Source organism: Dromaius novaehollandiae, chromosome 6 (genome assembly GCF_036370855.1).
Source record: "Dromaius novaehollandiae isolate bDroNov1 chromosome 6, bDroNov1.hap1, whole genome shotgun sequence".
Classification (NCBI taxonomy): Eukaryota; Metazoa; Chordata; class Aves; order Casuariiformes; family Dromaiidae; genus Dromaius; species Dromaius novaehollandiae.
Genome location: NC_088103.1, coordinates 34,647,897 through 34,668,638, shown reverse-complemented (window position 1 = coordinate 34,668,638; position 20,742 = coordinate 34,647,897). Strand labels below are relative to the sequence as shown.

The 20,742-nt window shown below is 44.8% G+C and overlaps 1 protein-coding gene across 3 annotated transcripts in view; it reads left to right on the top strand.

Moving 5' to 3' along the window:
* The window catches only part of SH3PXD2A (SH3 and PX domains 2A), a 272,825-nt gene that overhangs the window by 110,356 nt on the left and 141,727 nt on the right, over positions 1-20,742 (top strand). For all 3 annotated transcript variants that reach the window (XM_026117532.2, XM_026117530.2, XM_026117531.2), the window contains exons 4-5: positions 454-530; positions 10,185-10,276. In XM_026117532.2, coding sequence (XP_025973317.2) covers positions 454-530; positions 10,185-10,276 — 169 coding nt within the window. The remainder of the gene's footprint in view (positions 1-453; positions 531-10,184; positions 10,277-20,742) is intronic.

Below are 20,742 nucleotides of genomic sequence, written 5' to 3'. Positions count from 1 at the left end.
AACTTGTTGCAAACTTAAGACTGGCAGCATCCTGCTGCGAGAGGTGCTGTATAGGCTGATATAATAGCCATCATCCCCGTGTCCCGCCATTACCTGCCTCCCCCAGTGTGTTTCTGTGGAGTTTGTTCTCCAGGACAAAAGCGGAGCTGTTGCTCACATCTATTCTAGAGGTACAATAATGTCTTTCTTGTAGCGATCGGGGGTCGCGGTCACGTGAAGCTGCTACTGTGCAAACAACACCGATATGGATAGTCCTCCCTCGTGGCTGGGAAAGCAAGGTGGAAAGGGGGTACAGAGCTATGCCAGCGGCAGTGCCAAAGATCGCCATCGGGGCTGGGGATGAACCCCCGTCTCCCGGACGCAGTCCCGGGGCACTGACCGCTGGGGCCTGCTTCTGTCGTGTGCCGTTGTGCCGTGCCCCTAAACCTCTCTTTCTGTGTTTTCCCTCCTCAGGTAAGATCCTGTTCCGGAGGAGTCACGTTCGGGATGTGGCTGTGAAGAGGCTGAAGCCCATTGACGAGTACTGCCGGGTAAGAGCCCATTTCAGGAAGGATCTTCTTTCAACCAAACAAGGGAGGAAGACCCTCATGAGAGGATGACCCTTCCAGACACCACTTGGACTGGCAGGGCGAGTGAAAGCAGAGGCCACTCTTTGCTCACAGGGTCCTTGGCCAACGTGGTGAAGACCACAAGCCTGGTCTGCCTTGTTAGGGCATTTCGCATGAATGTGGATTTTATTTCTACCAGCTGCTTACTTCAGTCTTGATGAATGTGAGAGTTCAGCAGGCAGAGATGTGCAACAAAGATGGTATTTTTTTCTCTCTTCTCTGGCCAGTGTATTAGGGAAATTCTGGTTACGCAGAGCTGGAGATAGGCGGGTTACCTCCGAGAGTGTTGCTAGTAACAAGTGAAAACCTGGTAATACATTGCAGGACAGAAAAGCATGGCTGTGTTGAGAAGAGGTTAAGCAACCTAATCTTTCCTTTCCAATTTTGATTTTATGATTTGTTGATAATTAATCCTCTGACGGTAGATTAAAAGTCATTTCTAAGCAAGACTGATACCCAGTTTTTACAGAGGTATCGAGCATGTCAGCCAGAGTGCATAATTTAAACCCCAGACTTCCTCTTTTATTTCCTATGGGGTTTCATTTCTGTTTTCAGAAAGCCAGAGGAGCAGGTGGAGGGGAAAAATACATTCACAAGAACTTTTCCTGTCAGACATTTGCTCATCCAAAATTGGGAGCAGATCACTGGTGTGCCCGAGGCGTGGGGAGAGGGGGAGCAATAACTCAGCTCCATTGAAAGCCATGCCAGCTGAATCACCCCAGCAAGGAAACCCTGATTAAAGTCTTATCTCATGAGATCAGGCTTTTTGTGGGACAATTAGCACACTGTCTTCCTGACCGTGATCTGAGGGCTTGCTTTAAACTATGCACGCTCTTGCTGCATCCCCGGCCTCCTTCCTTCAGACAGGAACTGCCCGCGCCACCGGCGCCGAGGAGCGATGTCAGGGTTCACCGAGCAGATGCGCTATCTCGAAAGCGGTCATTTACTGCGGAGGGGGCAGCCGCGACCTCCGACCGCCCGGGCCGGGGAGCCGGTGGTCTGGGCTCCGCTGTCTGCGCCCCAGACAGACCGCGCGGGCCAGCCCGGGGGTGTGCCGCCGGCGGAGCACGGGGTGGCGGCAGTCGCCGGCGCGGTCGTTAGTGCCGAAAGGCTGCGACTGCTGCTCTCTTTCTCCTTCGCTTTTCTCTGCTGGCGACGAGGCTGGCTCAGGCCCTTCCTGACTTCATGTCCTATGCGTGTGCCACAACAGGTTTAAATTATTAAAGGGTGGGTTTACTGCTATTGCCCAGCTCAGAGAGGTGGCTGGATGCTGCCCCAAAGCTAAGCTGTTTGCTTAATCTATTTATTGGTAGGTGCTGTTTTTATGAGCATAAAACCAGCCAGATCAGGTTAGACCCTGGTTTCCTCTTTGCCCAGTGTTTCCTGTCTCCAGCAGCAGCTGCAGTGGATGCCCAGCAAAGAGCATAAAACAAGGGTAAACATATAGTGACTTCTCCCGAATAGTGTCCCATTCCAGTGATCTGCGCTCACAAGTTTCTCGTGCCTGATCTGGAGGCATTTTACTTCATTTGTAGTTTACTGTAATTTGTGTTTAATTGCCTTGCTACTTCATAGTAGACGAAGACGTTTAAATCTGGATAGCATTGGAGCATGAGGCTAGAAGTCACTGACAAGCTCAAGCAAACATTGCGTCTCATGTCTGCGTGGCCATTTCAAGAGCAACATCTTCCTACATCTTCCATCATGTCTTTCTGCATGGGGTGTCAGGTCCTCATGGGAAGGAGACCCTAGCTACCTCTCAGTCCCGTATGGTGTATCTTGTCCAGGTGTGTGTGACTCTGGCTGTGTCTGAACAGCCTGTGCTGCAGGTAGGTGGCTGCTGGGACCAGCGGCAGGACGTAGAGTCCTGTCAGGCTATTTTCCCATCCCTTATTTGAGTTCACTCAGAGCCTGGACATTATGTGTGGATGGTAGGCATGTTTGTGCCCATTCTTAAAACAGCATAAATGTAGCGATGGTGCCCTGACTCTATCAGACCCAGTTATGGGCCAGTTTCTTCTTTTCCTTCCACTAAAGCCTCTACCTAATCACAGGGGTTGAAGAGAGCATGGTATCTGGTCAGTCTGGTCAGCTGGTCATGGTAGCCTGGCACAACTGGGACTTACCCAGTTGCTCTGAAATGTCACAGCCCACAGTTGGAAATGTATGTATATAAACAGAGGGACCTGAGCAATTGCGACTCATACCTCTGCCAACCTTCCTGTGGCACATCCTACAAAAACAAGATTTTCTTTTGAAAATTTCTAGCTCATCCAATTTGCATTTATTCAAAGAATGATTGTCCTATGTTACTGCTCTTCCAAACCTGACCAAGAATACAAAAGTCCACAGGACTTTGAAAATAATAATGAAAATCAGACACGCTGAACTTCAAAGATCCAAAAGATTTAGTGAAACACATTGTAGAAGGAGACTTTCTTGCTATGGTGAAGTCAGTGGTGGTTTTGCTCCTGAACTTTAGCAGGGGCAGGACTTCATCTCAGGGGCTTCATAAGGCTTAAAAATCAGAAGCGTTTTCTTGGTATCTTCACTAAAGGTTACCACTTAGGTTTCTTGGAATATGACTTTCATAACCCAGGACAGTAACCTTACTGTAAGTTTTTACATCCCAATGTGAAGTTAACTAGGCATGCCAGAAAGTTGTGAACTGGGTACTGAAAAGTTACATGGTGAGTCTAAACTGTATTTGACTCATGCCCTAAACCAAAAATATTCATCTCTCTCCGTTCAGCTGTTTCCCCCCTATAACTGTAGAGGGAACCTGCGTGGCTAGCTTAGCTCCAATGCCTAACATTTGGAAAACTGAAGTGAAATGCAAGGAAACCCTCCTTGGTGTAAGAAGGGAACATTTTTTTGCTAATAAAACAGTGTTAATCATTACTGTTTCCTATCGAGTAGCAGCTACTGCTGCATGTGTGTTTTAGCATGACTTGAATGAGGGTAAGATCATGCCCAAAACTTTGGAAGCATTGGCAGTTTTCTACCTTTCTTCTCTTATCAAGTGCAGTTTTTGACTTTTGAAGAATTGCATTGAACTGTAGAACAGGAGCCTCATTTTGACAGGTTAATTCCCATTCCTATAAAAGAACAGTGCAAAGCCTATGTCCCATGCTAGTTCTCAGAATGGGTAGGCAGACGGTATGCTTAATATTGAAATATTTAGAGAATGATGCTGGAATGATGTGGGTGAAGTTGATGGAGAAAATCTGCCACGGGATAATAAAATGAATAAATGCAACAATAGACCTTTATCCACTGGAGTCTGTAAGGAAGTAGAGGAAGGAGGCAGGTTCAGATGTAAAGTTCACGGTAATTTGTTTGCCACGTGAGGATTCACCATCCATTTCACCTGTCTTGGAAGGAGGAAGCACAGATGGGCCCTGGCAAAGGAGTGATGCAAATGTTCGGCCATTTGTTGTTTTGTTTTTGCAGCCTGTCCCTGGCAGAGTGCGATGATTTGCATGACCGAGAAGCAAGTGTGACTTCTGCTGTTTTGGTGTGTTGTTCTTGCCCCAGGCGTGGGAGCAGGGAGGGTCAGGCGAAGGCCCTCCGATGAGTGCTTGTGGGGAGAATCGGTAGTACCGCGAGGTCTGCAAAATGTGCTGTATCAGCCATCAAGCACTTGAGCCCTCTACACCCCATAACAGGGGCATCTGGACCCCTCAAACCTGTGTGATGCTTCACTGCTTTATACCAGCTTAGAGAAATAGCATCATGGAGATAATGAGGGCAGTGTTTTTGCTTAGGCCATAAGAAGCTTTGAAGCTGCAATGAAAAACAGAGGAGTGGGGCATACAGGGAAAGATTTCCAGGGCTGTTCTCATCTGTAAACATAAAAGTGTGGGGTCTGCGTGTTCTTACTGGTAACTTGAGCAAGTTACCAAATAGACTGAGTTTTGCCTGTAAATATGTACTGCCCACTGGAATTGATATCTCTGGATGATTTCCCTCTTAACTGCAGGCTTGGAATTAGCTTAGTGTGGCTTAAGGTCTTCTGGGCACACTGGCGCTGGTTTTCTTAATTTTTTAGGAGCTTTTGCCAATGTGAAAGAAAGAGCAACTTTATAGTCTTGCCTTTCCAGGGGCATTTAATTAATAAGGTTTTGATGTCCCAAACACATCTGGTGTGTGCATGTCCAATACATACTGTCCTGTGTTCAAGGAAGACCTCTCAGGTCAGTGGTTCCCAAAGCCACCACTCTCAACCCTCCTCGAAGACTCAGAGCAGTGTTTGCAGACTTGCACCTTTGTGCATTAAAGTCTTGACTGAGGGAAGCATCTTAATTCAGAGGGATTCTTAAGCACGTAAAATGCCACTGTCATAAATGCTTACTTAAATTCATCACATGCCTTTATGCTGTCCTGACTGGAGGTGGCTTTAAGTAGATGCTTAAGGGCTTTTCTGAAGTGAGGCTTAAGTACCCAAAGGTACACGAGCTAAATAAAAATTAGATGATGAACAAGTCACATCAGTGCCAGGAATTACTGGTCAGTCTTTTATTAGTGATGTCCACAGTTTGAGAGATCACGCTTCAGAAAGCAAAACATAATTAATTACCTCCCCTCGGTCTCTCAGTCCTGCTTCTCTTTCAAGTTTTAATCCTTGAACCTGTCAAGACAGATACACAGACATTTATGTTTATATCCATTGTACAACTAAGCTAGTGCTGAATGCAAATGAAATACAGTAATAGTCCTGGTAAGGAATGAAAATATTTAAGTGAAAAACTTTCAAATTTTATCTGTCATTTTGATATACATTTTGGAATCCTGCTACATTTAGACCAGCTGCTGTAATGAGAGTTAATTATTTGCAATACTCCTCTCAGTACCTGGAGCAGGGCCTCGTCTTCTGGTGCCTTGTGTTCCTTTCGTGTCAGAGGCCCTGCTATGTCCCAGTTACTTCCGAATTTGAAAAGCTCTGCACCCACTTTTCCTCCTCCGCTCAGCTGCTTATTTATTCTTTCCCCTCTTTTCACAGTCTCAGCCACTATTATGCACTCTGCATCCAAGTCTCTGCCTGTCAGTGTTTGCCATCCAACCTCCAAATTTCAATTCTTTGGGCTCAAGCTTGGAGTTACTTGAGGCTCTCAACAAAACAGGAGTAGAGATTGTTTTTACATAGGGAAAACAGTTTATTTTTCTGTTCTGAGAAATGAACTGTTGTATCTTCATCTGCCCCCTTGCTGGATTCATGTCTGTTCCCAAACATCTGGCATAAATGATTAAAGTTAACTAAAATGATAAGCAGTTGAGAAGGGGATATTTAAAATGAAAGGTAAGGGAATCATAACCCTGTAGTTCTGTCAGCTGTCTGTACATTTGTGTGCAGAGCTGGGATTAACCTCAGTGAACATCAGGGATCTAAGAGCTGCATATCTGGACTCCCTCACCAGGCTGTGGAGAGAGACAGCAAGTGATTCGCCCCGGCCAAAGCTAACTGTCTTCCATGGGGTGGGTAAACCGCCCACTGAAGGTGCTGGTCTTTCTCTGGTGACTATAAAAGTTGACTAGATGAGTGTGACCAGTCTCCAACTTCAGACACATAAAGTTCAGTGGGGTGAATATCATTCTACGCATATGTATACACACACCTACACACACTGTATATCTGTATATGAATACATCTGTGTCTGCTTTTTGCAAATGTGTCTGCATAAATGCAACACACAGCTGTCAATGTATACCTACAAGCACATGCAGGGTTTTAGATCCATGTGCACGTATTTTGTGAAGCCTTCTAGCTGTAAGGTATTTCCACCAAGCTGTTTGCAGTTCGTGTAACCCTGAGCAGTGAAGCCCTGCCTGGGCCCGGTGCTCTGCGTTGCTTTGCACGCCATGCGCAACGTGCAGCAGCCTGCCTGCGGATGGGCTGGCGCTGTGCAAATAGCAGCGCATTCCCAGCACTGAGGACCGATTGCTAACGCCCCAATGTTACAGCTGGTCTAGTAACCTTTCGTATCACCCAGTCCTCTGCGAGATTTTCTCAAACCTGTCATGTAGAGAGAGACATCATTCTAGGCTGAAATAACACATAAAAGCCTATCTCCCGAGGAGCGTGTGAGGTCTGAGCAGTGCACGTCCGCCTTTGCATGCTGAGCAAATAAACAGGCTATTACTGATAATACTCGGCAGTTGTGCAAGGCTGAATCCTGCTTGCTGGCCCTTTTCATCTCTCACCTTTCCTGTGCAAATTCCTTGCTGTTTCTGGACGCTTGTTCTTTGTAGCTGTGTATATTTACCTCTGCTTTCCAAGTCCTGGGAAGAATGTCACTTCCCTGTCCTTTTCATCCTTTCACCATCTGTTTTCTTCTTTTCCCTTCTTTCCTTGGCCCTGCAGTCTTCCCTTCAGGCTGTTGTAGCTCTGCCCTGAAACCATTTTCCTGGAAATGCTAGAAACTTGCTTTTTCCCCTTGCGGAGTGACAGCAGAGTGTCACTTGTCTCCTCAGTGCACTTTTTGTTCACTGTCTGGAATTGCATTGGATTTGGCTTGCTAATGGGTGGATGCTGTGTGTTTGCTGAAGAGAGGTTTGATTTTCAAAACAACATTGCTGCCACTTGCCACTCTCCAAAATCAATAGACTGATTCTACCTCATTTTACACCCTCTTTGCACCTTCTTAGCATTTCTTACTGTTTTTAGAGGCTTGTTCATTAACAAAAAACGAATAAAAGTTGACAGGCTCCAGACATTACTCCTGAGCTCCCAGAAAGACACGCAATGGCAAGTAGATATTGGGTGGATTTCATTTCAGTGCAGTGTGCTGGGCTGAAAATTGCAGCACTTTAGGAGGTGATTCAGAAGCAGAGGAGCCAGCCCTGCCCCAGGGCCACCATGTCCCTGCGGTGGCTGAGGTGGATGGCTGGGTGTGGAGACAGCTTCAGCTGGTGGCTTTTTATCCACTGCTCCCTGCCTGTGAAAGCCTGGAGTCACCAAGGTGCTTCTCAATTATCCACCTTCAGCCCAACGGGATACGCTTGGAGATCTTCAAGCACAGGATCACTGATTCATGGGGAAGGATTTTCTAAAGCTTCCGTGGGTTTAGAAACCCAAATCTACACAGCAGGTTGGTAGGATTTGTGCTTCTATGTCGTTGGAAACCCACTCTGTGCTCCAATTCAATATTGACATCTGCAGCCTGGTTTCTAGGAAGGTTGGACACCTGCAACGTGTAGCAAGTGATGATTCGTAGAGGAGGTGTCTGATGTCCAAGACCCACCTGCGATACATGTTACTTGGGTATTCGTGTTCCTCTAGCGACAATATGTATCATTTTCAGTGCTTGCCCTTTCCCCATTGACTGCACAAGATCAAGCCCTTAAAGGTTTCAAAACACACTGTAGATGTTAAATAGCTGAGACTTGTAACCTTTCTGCAGATTAGGTAAGCATTCATGCTCGTCATTGTAAATGGGTAACTGAAGACATCTCCCTGCTGAATTTGATGGAAAGATGTTAAGTAACTTGCCCAAAGTGAGAGGGCCATGAGCAATAGAGCCATCACTATGTCTCAGCCGCATAGGCTGTCCGCGAGACGGCCTCCCAGCCCTGCACAAGCCTGTCTCCTGCTTGCCACGCGGCTGAATAAAGCCTGCTTTAATGTTGCCTGTGCTGTTGTTATGTCTGTGCTGGCCAGGCATTTCTCTTTCTCTTTCAACATGCCATAATTGTTGCTATTCCCAGGCAGTTACTGACTTCCCAGTGTTAGTCCTGATTTGCCAGCTGGATGCATGTATTTATACACAGTAGGAATAAGGGCAGACAGCTCACACCTTTGCTATGTTTTTAGGCAAGATAGCAAAATTGAGTGGATAACAGCGGGGATGAGGGCATCTTTCATTCAGAATAAAGCACTTTAGTTTTCCATCTGCTGTATTTCATCCTGCATTAGTGTAGGAACCAGCAGTGCCTGTAAGCACGCTGCTGCTGGCACTTGGACCTGCCAGGCTATTTCCAGGCTTCTGCATCTGATGCTGCTTCCTTATTGCAAGATATTTTTTTCTGCTCTATAATGCTGCGCATGACCGAAGCTCAGTGCCTCGTTCTTCATAAGCCTGCTGATATCAAATGAAATTTCCACGCATTTATGTAACGTCCCTCAACCAGGGAAAGCAGAGCTATAGGTCTGGAAACACTCAACTTTGAATTTCGGGCCACCTCAGAGCAGGACCCTGTCATCTGCCGCGAGAGACTTGCTGTTTCAGAGCAGGACTTTTTCATTTTCCAGCTGTTCTCCTTCATGTCCCCATGCAGGAGCGGTCTTGGAAACAAACTCCACCGCTTCTAAAGCTGGCTTAAAAACAAAACAGCGAGGTTTACAAACTGCCCTGTCCTGCCTTAGTGCTTTGGCTGGGCCTCCTTGTGTGTGTCTGACCAAAATAAATCAGATGTCTCACGGGTTAGTATAACCAGTTTGCCCTAATGCACCTTCATTTAGCTGTGGTGCAGTTTTTCATCCGTCTTTCAAGATTGTTTGTCCTACTTTCGACTAGTAAAAGAGCCAGACAATCTCATTTTGTCAAACAGGTTTACAGCACCTCTAAGAAGCGTGGTCTATATTTAACTGCTCCTGTGGCCTGTTTTCAACATAACTTAGCACAGGAGGAGGTTAACTCCAGGCCTCTTGTCCTCTCTTGCTGTTCATTTCTCAAGTAAATCTCCAAATCGTGCTGCGCAGAGCTGCTCCCCATCTCCTCGAGGGTGGCTGCTTGGCCTCTCCCAGCACAGCCAGACTCTGGAGTCTGAACGGCAGATTCCCAGCACGTTGCCGCGCTCTGCCCAGCGCGCGGGTCCTGTCGCTCTGCAGGCTCGCCCTCCGGCACGCCTCGGCGCGCGGTGCCTACTTCACACGTTGTGCTCGCTGTCGCCGAGCGCGACGAACGCGGCATCTCTGAGCCTTGCAGGGAGCGTGACTGCTGTGAGCCGCGATGCACTGCAGCGAGGTGTTCGCTGCGCAGAAACAGCCTCTGCGCCTTTCCTTGCAGGCAATTAATCAAACTTCCTTTCCTATTGACGTAGGAGCGTACTGTAGTTTGGGAGCTTTTCTTTGCAAGCTCTGCTTTTTCTGTTGACAGTGCTTAAAGGAAAGCCTTCTGGAGCACGTTAATCTGTTGTATTAGTGGGTGTTGAGTCTGTAGATTTTCGTTACTAGAATTTGTGTGTATTGAAATAGAGCCTATAAGCCCCAGCTGCATTGTTTGAGGTGCTGTAAAAACACATGTCGCAGAGACCGGCTCTGCCACAGAGCACTTATCTGCTCAGTATAATGGATTTGCACGTGTGGACCAAATATTGCTCTTCTACACATGGCAAAAAAATTACTTTAGCGGACTCTAGGTACCGTCACTTGTCTAAATGCAGTAAAAATTCATTTGCAGTCAACACATGCTGTTCCCTTCCTTTGTAAGTATCCAGGCGTGATACTTTCCCTGCTTATTTCCTTCCTCCTGTCAAGACAGTTCTGCCTCCCGTTGCATTGTAATTTGGATGTGTGAGGCCATGTTTTTCACTGGATTTTTCTAACTGCTTCTCCCTCCTGCTTGTTTTCTTTTGCAGGCACTGGTGAGGCTTCCTCCTCACATTTCACAGTGCGATGAAGTCTTCAGGTTCTTCGAGGCTCGCCCAGAGGACCTTAATCCTCCCAAAGAGTAAGTGCCGTGCTGGATTTCCAATGCTGCTCGGGTTTTTTTGATTAGACAGAAAGAAGCTGACGGTCCTTTGGTTTCATTGCCACTGTAGGTGTGGGCAGAAATTCCGTAGCTTTCAACCTACCTAGAAAATGCCCATGCAACTATGTATAACCCTGTTGGATATGTGGAGGACAGGGGAGTCAAGCGAACCCTCAGACACACCTTTCGGCCATCCTCCGCCCTTTCGCTTTGTTTCTTGCTGATGGTTGAGGAACCTCCCCTGGCTTCTGGGTTTTACCTGATAATTATCACCAAAGAGCCATTTAGTTCCCAAAAGCATTGGCTCAGCAGCAGGGGGAAATCCTGACAGTAAGCACTCAGCTAATAATTACCAGCTGCTTCTTTAAATGTACTCCTGCCCAGAGATACTTAGTTATCTGACGGGAGCAAGATCATGGTCCAGGTCCAAAATTGTCTCTTGAGAGTCTATTCTTTATAAGCAGGAAGCTAAGAAAAGGCTGGGAAAGAAGTTCCCATTGAAAATAAAACAAAATCATGACTCTTACCTTGGAATAGAGGGTCTGATTCACACTGATACAGCCAGGGTTCAGAGAACTAATTTATCCGGAGAAAGCATTGGCACGGGGGTATTTATGAGCAACAGTGCTGCCTTGCCTGATGTTTTCTTTACTCCTTTATATCGAACAGGATATATTTTATTGTGCTCCTCAATAAGATTTTGATTTGGTCCCATTGTGTTTTGTGCTGCTTTGTTGCGTGCTTTGAAACTTGATTGCAGATTGTGTTACTGCAATTTGGTTTCACCACGGTTTGCACAGCCGGTTGGATAAGGGGAAGTGGATATAACATTACTTTGGGTTTTTGGCCACTTTGGCACATGCAGATCCTGTAGTTAGCAGAAGGATTGGAATTGACTTCAGCTGTCTGTGGGTCAGCCCTGTAGTTCCTGCGCGGGTGTAGAGGAGAGGACGTTTGCACTTTTAGTTTTCAAACTTTCTCTCTTGCATGTATACTGTTTTGTACAAGGGTATATATCAAAATTTGAACTAAAGGAAGCAGTGTTAGCACAGCTGAAAGGAAGGTCTTTTTTGTTTTTGAATAATAATAAGAACAGCTTTAAAATGAAAGGTCTGCAAAAAGAGCAGCTCTTGTTTTTTGCTAGACAGGCTCGTCTTATTAAAATGTCTACGGTGAGTAGAGAAAGTATAATTGCATGTTCCTTGTTAAACTGATATTGCAAGCTGAGAAACGACTGCAGCAGGATATGTCCACATTCAGGGAACGTGCTGACCCTCACAGTTTTCAGTTAGGGACTGTAAGAAGGTTTGTGAAGGTTGCTTGATCCCAGAACACCCACCTGATGCTGGGAGACATCCCTGAATCTCGGACAGAAACAGATACGCAGAAGAGGAGTAAGGTCCTGAGGTTACAGGGGAGGTCGCCTGGAGGACCTCAAGCAGACCTCGTGAATCTGCTTTAAACTGTTTATCACTCCTGTCTGCTCTCTGTACTGATACGGAGCCTACAGTATTAGGCCCTTATGTTCAGGACTGTACCTCTGCAAGGCGGAGAATGGGGACCGAGGCTCATAGCCGGGCTGGCACTAACCCTTATACTATGCCTTTCTTTGTCTTTTCCCTCCTACCAGTTGTCAAGGGCCTTTTGCTGAGCTCACTGTTCAACAGCCCTTGCAGCTATTTTCAATTTATCCTTTCACTCCCCCCAAGGAAAAACAAAAAAGATGAAATTTTCTCAGCTCAAGCCTTGCATCTTATTCCAACCTAGTAATAAGTGTGATTTATTTCCCTGGAAAATGTAGAGAAATAACCTGATTAAATCTCACTTCACTAATGTCTGCAAGACATTAATCTAGCTGGGTTTAAACAAATCCTACCTCGTCTTCTGTAAGCAAACAGATCTTAGGGAAGGTGTCTAAGGTTTCTGCTGGGAGTGCTTCACAAAAGATGTATTGTTGAAACTGAAGATTAGTCTCTACAAAAAGATGATGTAAAAGCCAATGGAAACATCTTAGTGTTTTTCTTTTGTGAGCTGAGGGGGAAGGGAGGAGGTCTGAGGCTTGCTGGACCACTGCGTAGGGTCCAGGCGAAGGACACCTCCAGCAAGACCCTGAGCCTCAGCAGTCGCTGCACAAAAGAGCACAAATGACCAGGGAACATCACCGTAATTACTTTATCTTTTTCTTCTGCTGTCTTTTCTAGGCCTCTGTGCAAAGATTGTTCGTATATTGATGGAGTGGTATCGACATGGCATTCGACTGGCTGTGTTAAAGGAGAGTAAAATTGCAATGTGAGGAAGGAAGCCACCCATCAGGGGATGGCAGAACTGGGTTGCTTGTGCCGCCTTTATGTCTTCCCTTGTGCACAGTGAGAAGGTTTTTAATTACATGATCACCTGCTCCGTTTTACCACAGAAACACAGCCTTGCAAGGCAAAGCCTGACCGAGAATTTAATTTATGAATTTACAGGAGTGTAACCTTAATCCCGTGGCCATTTGTTTTTTTGAGTTCAGACAGTCCATTGAGTTGTGTGTCAGCTGAGTGGTGACCGAGTACATGCTCCTAGTTAGAAAAACATGCAAGCTTAAACTTCAAGGGAGGATGCATGTCCAAGCCAGGTGGGGTGTGCCAAGAGGTGTTTGTGCACTTAATCGCTGATCCATGGCTTGCTATGATGCGCATGCAATAATTTGCCTATTACTGCAGTAGTTCAGTTATAAATATGTGCCCTTCACTTCTGTCCCTGTTATCTTAAAAGAAACTGGTGTTTCCCTTTAGCCTCTTAGCACTTTTTCAAATGTTTTCCCAAGCTGTTGCTTCTGACTCTTCCTCTGCCCTCCCCTTGCCCCATCCCTGGTCGTGCTGATTGTCCGCTCTGGGTTATGCCTTGCTTGGCTTGCAGGCGGCTCCCCGCAGGGTTATTTCCTACTACTGCTGAGCTCGGTGCTCTGGTTTCCAGCAGCGCTGAGCAGCATGCAGTACGGCCATAATAAAAGATGGGATTTCCCAGCACTGCTACATCAGGCCAGTTTGGTTGGTTGGATTCACTCCTCAGGTTTTCTCATTCCAGTTTTGGTGACGGTCCGAGCTTTCGAGTCCTGTGACAGTAGGCAGAAGGTTTTCCCTTCAGCTCTGTTAAACCTCTTCCTTCTAGAGCAGCTTGAAGGCAAGTGACGGGAGAAACGTCACGAGAAATCATGGCACGTTTGCTCGGCAGCTAGCGGCTCCGCTGCCCTCAGCCCGCTCTGTCGGTGAGGTGGGGAGAAAGCAAGCTGTGAACTGTGAACTCTGGCAGAAAAGGAGCAGTTTTCAACTGTTTAGGTTTGTAATTTGTGGAATGTTAAGGTTTGAGCAAAAGTATATGTATATAGGCAAATGGCTGGACTTGGGACTTTTACCGTGCCCTTATAAGGACCAGACTGTGTATTGTTACAGGAAAAGTTACTGTATAGTAAGAAGAAAGTGCTTTTTTTTTTCCCATTATTCTAAGGCAAAGCACGATGTCGCTGAAAGCCATTCATTTACAACTGGTTGCTTCTGTTAATAATTATAATTACTAATAACTAAGCCAGGGGTGGATTAATTTCAGGCTTCCACTGTGGATTTGGATTCAAGGCTGAGGTCAGGCCAGGGCTCATAGTCAACAAACAGAGTCTCAGGAATCATTTTCTTAATGATTGTTTTTTACTAAAAATAACAGAAATACCCAAGGAGTAGGATTAATCAATTAGACATTGCATATGGTCTGCTGCTTTTAGGACTTTTTTGCCATTTGGTTCAAAATATCACAGCCAGACTGTTCGTATGAGAGTTCACTTTTTTTCTGGGTCTGGATCCAGTACAAAAAGCAGACCAAAAGCCAAAGATTCAGTTCCCCAATACTCTACCCCAGAAATTCATGAAGGCTCAAACAAGAGATTTCTGTTTTAAACCACCAATAGTAACAATAACAACTGAATTTAAAGCAGCATTTCTTATCTGGGAATATTTTCCTGTAAGAAACATAAAGGGGTTTTCAAGCAGTATGCAAATCCAGGAAAAGGAGGAAACTTGCTAAGTAGACTACGTAATATTATGAGGATTGATGCAGAAATTGGACTTAATGGTGAGGGTCCCTTCATTAAAGTTCAGAAGTGCTTTATTATGGTCCCAAGGCATGAGCTGTACTGGTCATATCTCCATCACATAAATATTAGTGTATCACTCAGATACAAGGATGCCAGCCAGTTACTGTAAAATGCAAGGTGGATTCTCCCTTTATTCTTCACGTATTATAAATTTCTAATTAGGAATCTGTAAAGAAATTGCCAGAGTACCTTAGTAACCATATTGAGGAAGCATATTTTCGTCTATGAGTCCACCAGTGCTAAAGCACAGTTCCCTAATTCACTTTTTTCTATCCATAAGCATGACTGTGTTTACGTACGACTATTTCTGTACTCCAAATGTGCTTTGATCTGCCCTGTCATGAGAACCTTATCACCTTTTGATAGAGGAGGAATGTGATACTTAGTTATAATTTTGTGTTACTAAAAGTTTTTCATCTGTAGACTCTTTCTCTCTATTCTGATTTTCATTTGATATTGTACTAATTAATTTTCTTATATTGGATGCATTTAGAATTAAGTTTCCTGACATATTTGATAGCTGAGTCTCTGAACAGATGTGCTGTGAGGAAATCTGTCATTCTTTGTTTTGCTTTCACTCTTTCTTATGGGATTTGCCGTACTGATAGTTTTCACATCATTTAGGAATTTAGGCACTACCACTTTATGACAATCAGTATTAAAGTCTGCATTTGGAGGTGTTACTGTGAATGCTCCAGGTACACATTTTATTAGGGAAATTCATTCAACTTGAAGGATGCAGAATGGAAATTAATTTCCCTAAGAAATGCAAAACCAGAAAAAGGTGTAAGTTTTATTTTTATGTTATTTATCGTCTAAAGTAAATTGTAAAATAGGAAAGCAGGAGAAGCTTTGGTAAAAGATTGTACCAGGATAAGGCAGTTAAAACCCACTGTCCTGAAAGGAAGAAAAGGTTAATATTTTCAAAAAATGACTTCACCTTCATGGAGATTTAGGTAGCTAAGGATGCAATAGCCTGTTAGGGCCAGGTTTGCCCAGAGACTTGCATGGCTACTCCTAATTAGTCATCCAGCTGCCACTGATTTCAGTGGGCCTCTTTTTTAGTTTCACATGGGACTTTTCCCTTTTGTTTACAACATATAAAAGATTTGGTTTGGAGTATCATATGGAGGATATTGAGGTTTGTTACTGGCTGCAGCATTAGTGGTACAAGCAAATAGTGCAGCCTTCCTGGGGGAAGATTTGAATCTTTTTGTTACTGGGCCAGTAAATGGAAAGTGGAATTATACGAAGATGAATATCAAGCAATAAACCTGGGGGAAAACCGGAATGCATGTTAAATGAAATAGGCTCAGCAAGCACAAAAAAAGATGTGGAAGAGCGGTAGTTCGAATAGCATACATTATTGTTGCTACTGTACGGCAAGAGGTCTTGAATATCGCATTTGGTTTTGCTCATGCTTTGCAGATCTGACTATGAAAGGACACAGGCCTGAAAGGAGCAAAGATAGTTTAATTTGCTAGCACTTGGGACTGGCAGCCAAGTGTACAGAAATAGCTGTTGCCTGGATTGCTTATGACCGTGCTGCGGGGTTTGATGTGGTGTGCTGTCACGGGTGCAGGATGGATCCTGTTCTCGCTCACCCTGAAGTAAGGCTGAGGGCACCAGGGTTATTCCAAATTCATCGGCACGTAAGCGAGATCAGAGCAGTGCGGACACGCTTCACCTTCCTTGGTGGTGTAGGGAATTGGCTCGCTGGGACCGAACACAACAGTAGTGCTGGCGTTGGTAAACCTTTACAGTTTATGAGCACTAATTTAAGCCTATGCATATATATTTTTCTATAGAAGAGTTGGGACTGAAGAGGCATTTTGAAATGTGGAGACGTTGACTTAAGAAGAAACTAAATGCCAGGCCCTTTGGCTCAAGTGCCTTTTTCCTGTCCAGCAATTTTTGCTCATATCCTAAAGGAACAATCACTGCTGATAATTTGCCAATGCCTATTTTGTAGATTAGAAAGTAATAGTTTACTTAATGTTTAACTTAACCCATAGGATTCCTTCCTTCCGGAGAAGTAGAGTTTAGTGGTTAATGCAGGGATTTGGAAATCTGCTCCTTTTTCTCTCACTGATTGATTTTGTCATGTTGGAAAGGGCACTCGCGCCTTCTGCCTTCATCTGCAGTGTGGCTGTAGATGTAGGGTTTGGGAGATTTGCTAAGAGGATTTACTTGCACTTTTGATCCTGGTAAAGAAACATTGTTCCATAGTGTAATTCTGGAGATGATCAGTTACAAAAATAATTTTTTTTACATCATCAGGCAACCTTGGAAGAAACATTGCTTCCAAAACCTGTCAGCAAAGCCTGCTCTGCTAGTGTTTGTATATTTAAAACCAGTTAGGGAGGCAAGAGGATGAATTTATTCATTTGGCAATAGGGAAAACCTGGGGTAATGAGGCAGGATTGGAGCAGAACCCAAATAACTGGATTCAGAGGTTATTGAGCTCACTTCTAGAAATGTTTGGTCCAGTGAAACAGGGTCTTCTGAAGGTCTCATTTAAAGGCTGATATGTTTGGTTTGAAGCCCCAGAATAGGGGCAGCCTGTAGGGCTGAATTATCCACATTGATGAACACTTAAGAGATCTTTAGGTGCGCGCCAGAGAGAAGTGTCCGGTGTTGCTGTGCTTTCTGATGAGTCTGGAACTGGGGGGAGGAAGAGGGATGGGGACTTCCTCACCGTATCTTGATTTCTTGCTCCGCGGTGAGCCCCTGCCAGCAGGTTAATTGCTCGCTCTGTGGTTTCTGTCACCATTGACTCATGACCTGCCGGGCAGGAGGGGATGGGGTGGAGTTTTCTTTTCACTCATGTAGCTGAACTGGTTATGGCCAGCCTTGTCCTCTGCGTGTCACTTCTCTAAAAAACAGGAATAGGCAGCTTATGTTGTGAGGTAATGGAGAAGAATCCAGCCTGTCATTGCCATGTCTATATTTCATATTGCTGGACTATTGTTTAACGAAGATCTTTTTCTGCTCTGAGAGGAGGAGGGCTCTGGGGACAGACGTGTTCAATGGGGTGTTTGCTGCCCTGGTGATGAATTATCCCCCCGTGGCGCTGGGGCTCAGATGAGATTTTTCAGTGCTCTGCGCTCCCTGTTGTTGATTGTTGTGTGGTTCTGACATTGCTTATCTGGGGAGTTCCTTTATTTTTAATGCTCTTGTAGTTGAGTAGCCTTGATGGTTATGAAAAGAGTGTTTTTGTGTGGTACATGTGCAACAAATTTGCAATTCTGAACTGGTTGGAGGCAATGTAAGTAATCCCATTGAATTTGATAGGGTTTTGTCAGACCATGTATGCTGTACTACGTATAAATGAGGGAAGGCTGTTGCTTAAAATGTTTTATAACACTGCTGAATACAGACCAGACAGGTTTGACCTTGCACGTTTATTTAAGGTAGAGCATTTCTATTTAAACACTGGGGAGTACAGATGACATTCCTTAGTAAAAAGGACTTTGAGAGTCTCTGATACTGCACTGAGCATCCAGCAGGTAGCATCAAAGTGACAGTAAGAAGTGTTAAAGAGCACCAAGCGACAGGTAAAGCAAGTCAGGTCACTCTGGAGAGCCACCTCCGCGCCCAAGTGCTTGTGAGTTAGGAGGCGAGCTGGGCTTCCTGGCTGACTTTGGTGTATCCTAACAGCGTGTTAGACACTTCATATGTTTGGTACGCCGGGCTTCATACATTTACCTCGTGCCACTAGAAGGATTTGCACTGGAAATCCATTTCATTACGTATATAGGGTTTGGCGTTTCACTTTGCATTCAGCTCCCAGTGCTGTTTCTGTTTAAAATCTTGTTTCTAGCAAACCTGGAAAGAAAAGGCATTTGTGGCAGCGAGGGAACTGTCCACTGGGATGCTGCACACATCCGAGATGATCTGTTTTGCTCTGTCCTTCTGTCTCTTGAGGTAATGGGCTGCCTTCTCTAGGATTTAGGATATATAAAAAATACCAGACCTCAAGTAGCTCTGGCTGTAGTAGACACAATGACCTATTGGTAGATTCATTTCCACCCTTTCCATCTTCTTGACTTGTCTGCAGCTGACTGTCTTTCATGCGTGCTGTTCCCAGAAACACAAGCGGAGGATCAAATAACAACATGTTTTGACTCCAAACTCTGGAGTGACTTATCGTGTTATCAAAGCTTTTGATTTAATTGAAATTTCACAGATAACCCTAGACCTGCTTTTAAGTGCAGACTCGAGTGCCAGTGGGAATTCAATTAAACCCCTCCCCCCTTTTTAATGCTTGCATTTTTGTTTAGGAGGTTTATGGAAGGGATTTGCTACTGCTTATCTCTAGCTAGAGCTGTGTGTCTGGGTTCAAAGATACCCTTTGTCTTTGGGCCACTTTCTTTTCCCAGTTATGCCAGAGTTAGATTGGAACAACCCTGCTGACAGTAATGGACTATTCTAGATTTACGCTGATCTAATGATTGCAGAATTTGTTGTGTTAAAAGTAGAATTCTTTTCTTGTTTCCATTCACAGCTCTTAAAACAATTGGCCTAAGCTCAGGAAAGATGTTCATTTAAACAGACCTCAGATGTGTTCTGAATAGAGGATTGACTGTGGCTTTGCAATACTTTAACCTAATCTAATAAATGCCGGTTATTTGCTGGATTCTTGCAAGCTGTATTTGCTTCCCAGCTCCAAGAAGTTTTAATAGCCACTCCAGTATCGCTGACTGCAAAGCACTGTGGTGAACCTCAGAACATTGTATATGTCTGATTACATTTGCTTTCAATTACAGTCTTGTGGGTTTGAAAAATCAGAGCAGTTCAGGCTCATTTGGGAACCACCACAAAAAATCGCTAGTAACCTGAGCTACCTGGTGCTCAAAAATATAAAAGAAGAGGAAAATGTTGAACGTTGGAAGCCAAAAGCTGTATATTTTGCCTTATGAAAAGAGACCCATTGCAACAACTGTGGGGTTACGATGGCAGGACCGAAGGGGTACCGTATCTAAAAGATAAACATATTTCTTTCCCCTGCAAGTGTACTGGGAATGAAGTGTGAATGACTTATACCAGAGACTGTTCATCACAGACTTGAATCTGTCACAACTCACTATTGTTGCTATCTTTATTGTTCCCCCTTGGATAGATTGCCAGTCTCAATTTTTTAATGTTTAGATCCTCACCAAGTTTGTCCTCTCTTGCTAGGGACTTTGTCTAGAGCGCTAGAGCTCATGAGGATTTTAAGATGAAATTCATCTTGTTATTTCTATCAGGAAGCATTATTCTGTGGAAACATTGATTATCTGCTAAATCTGGCTAAATCTGGCTTTCTTTTCATAGAAATGTTTTACCAAAAATGAATTTCTGGGTTCTTGTGGAAATGTGGGTCCCCCAATCCAGAATTCAGATAATTTTAATTCTGCTCTGCTGAGCAGCACAGCCATAGAGCGAGCAGGCGTGTATGGAGACAGCCAGCCTCCAAGAGATGGCTTCGCAGACAACCCCTTCTGCAGTGGCGTTCGGACCTCTGGGTGCTCTGTGGCTGGAGTTTGTTCAGCCTTTGCTCTGCTCAACGTCTTCTGGAGAGACCACCAGACACCAGACACCAGCCCCTCTGCCAAGGAGTAGCGATTCCTCTCTTTGTGAACCATCAACAGTGGTGTCTCCACTGCTGAAAACTGTAGCTAAGCCACATCCATCTCTTGCCATGGCTTTCCAGACTTACCTTCTCTTCCTCTTCTCCAGGAATATCATGCTTTCCTTGAATGCAGCTTTGTTGGCTCTTTGTCTAAAATCTGCTTCACTGTTGTCTTCCTCTCTAGCAAATTGCTTTCCTGCAGCTCTACCTCTCGCTTCAGGAAGTCCATTTCTGTAAGGTATCCATCCTTCCTACTTTTTCTTTCTGAAAACCTGTTCTCTCTCTCCTTCCCCCTTCCTCTCCCTGCCATCATGCTGCAGTGTGTCCAGTCCTGCCTACTTGAAATGCCACCTTCTTTCAGCAGGCAGCTCTGGGAGAGCATTAGACACGTGGCCGTTCCCTTACTCACCTGCTGACATCAGGTGAACAATGAAAGAATTTGCAAACACATTAAAGAACAACCTTTGGTGCAACACCCATTTGGGCGAGTAGTTTAGTAACTACAAATAGTTACTAAATAAAAGAAGAGCAAGGAGCGTCTCACAGTGAAAAAGCCCAGCCACTGCACTGTAACACTAGGGATGATGCAGTGAATTTTCATCCCAGGTACAGAGAATGATTTCAGATATACTGAATTTAGCAATATAAAGTAGGATGTAGAGCTGTTATCAACTCCCTGAAAATATGAGCAACCGCATCCAGACC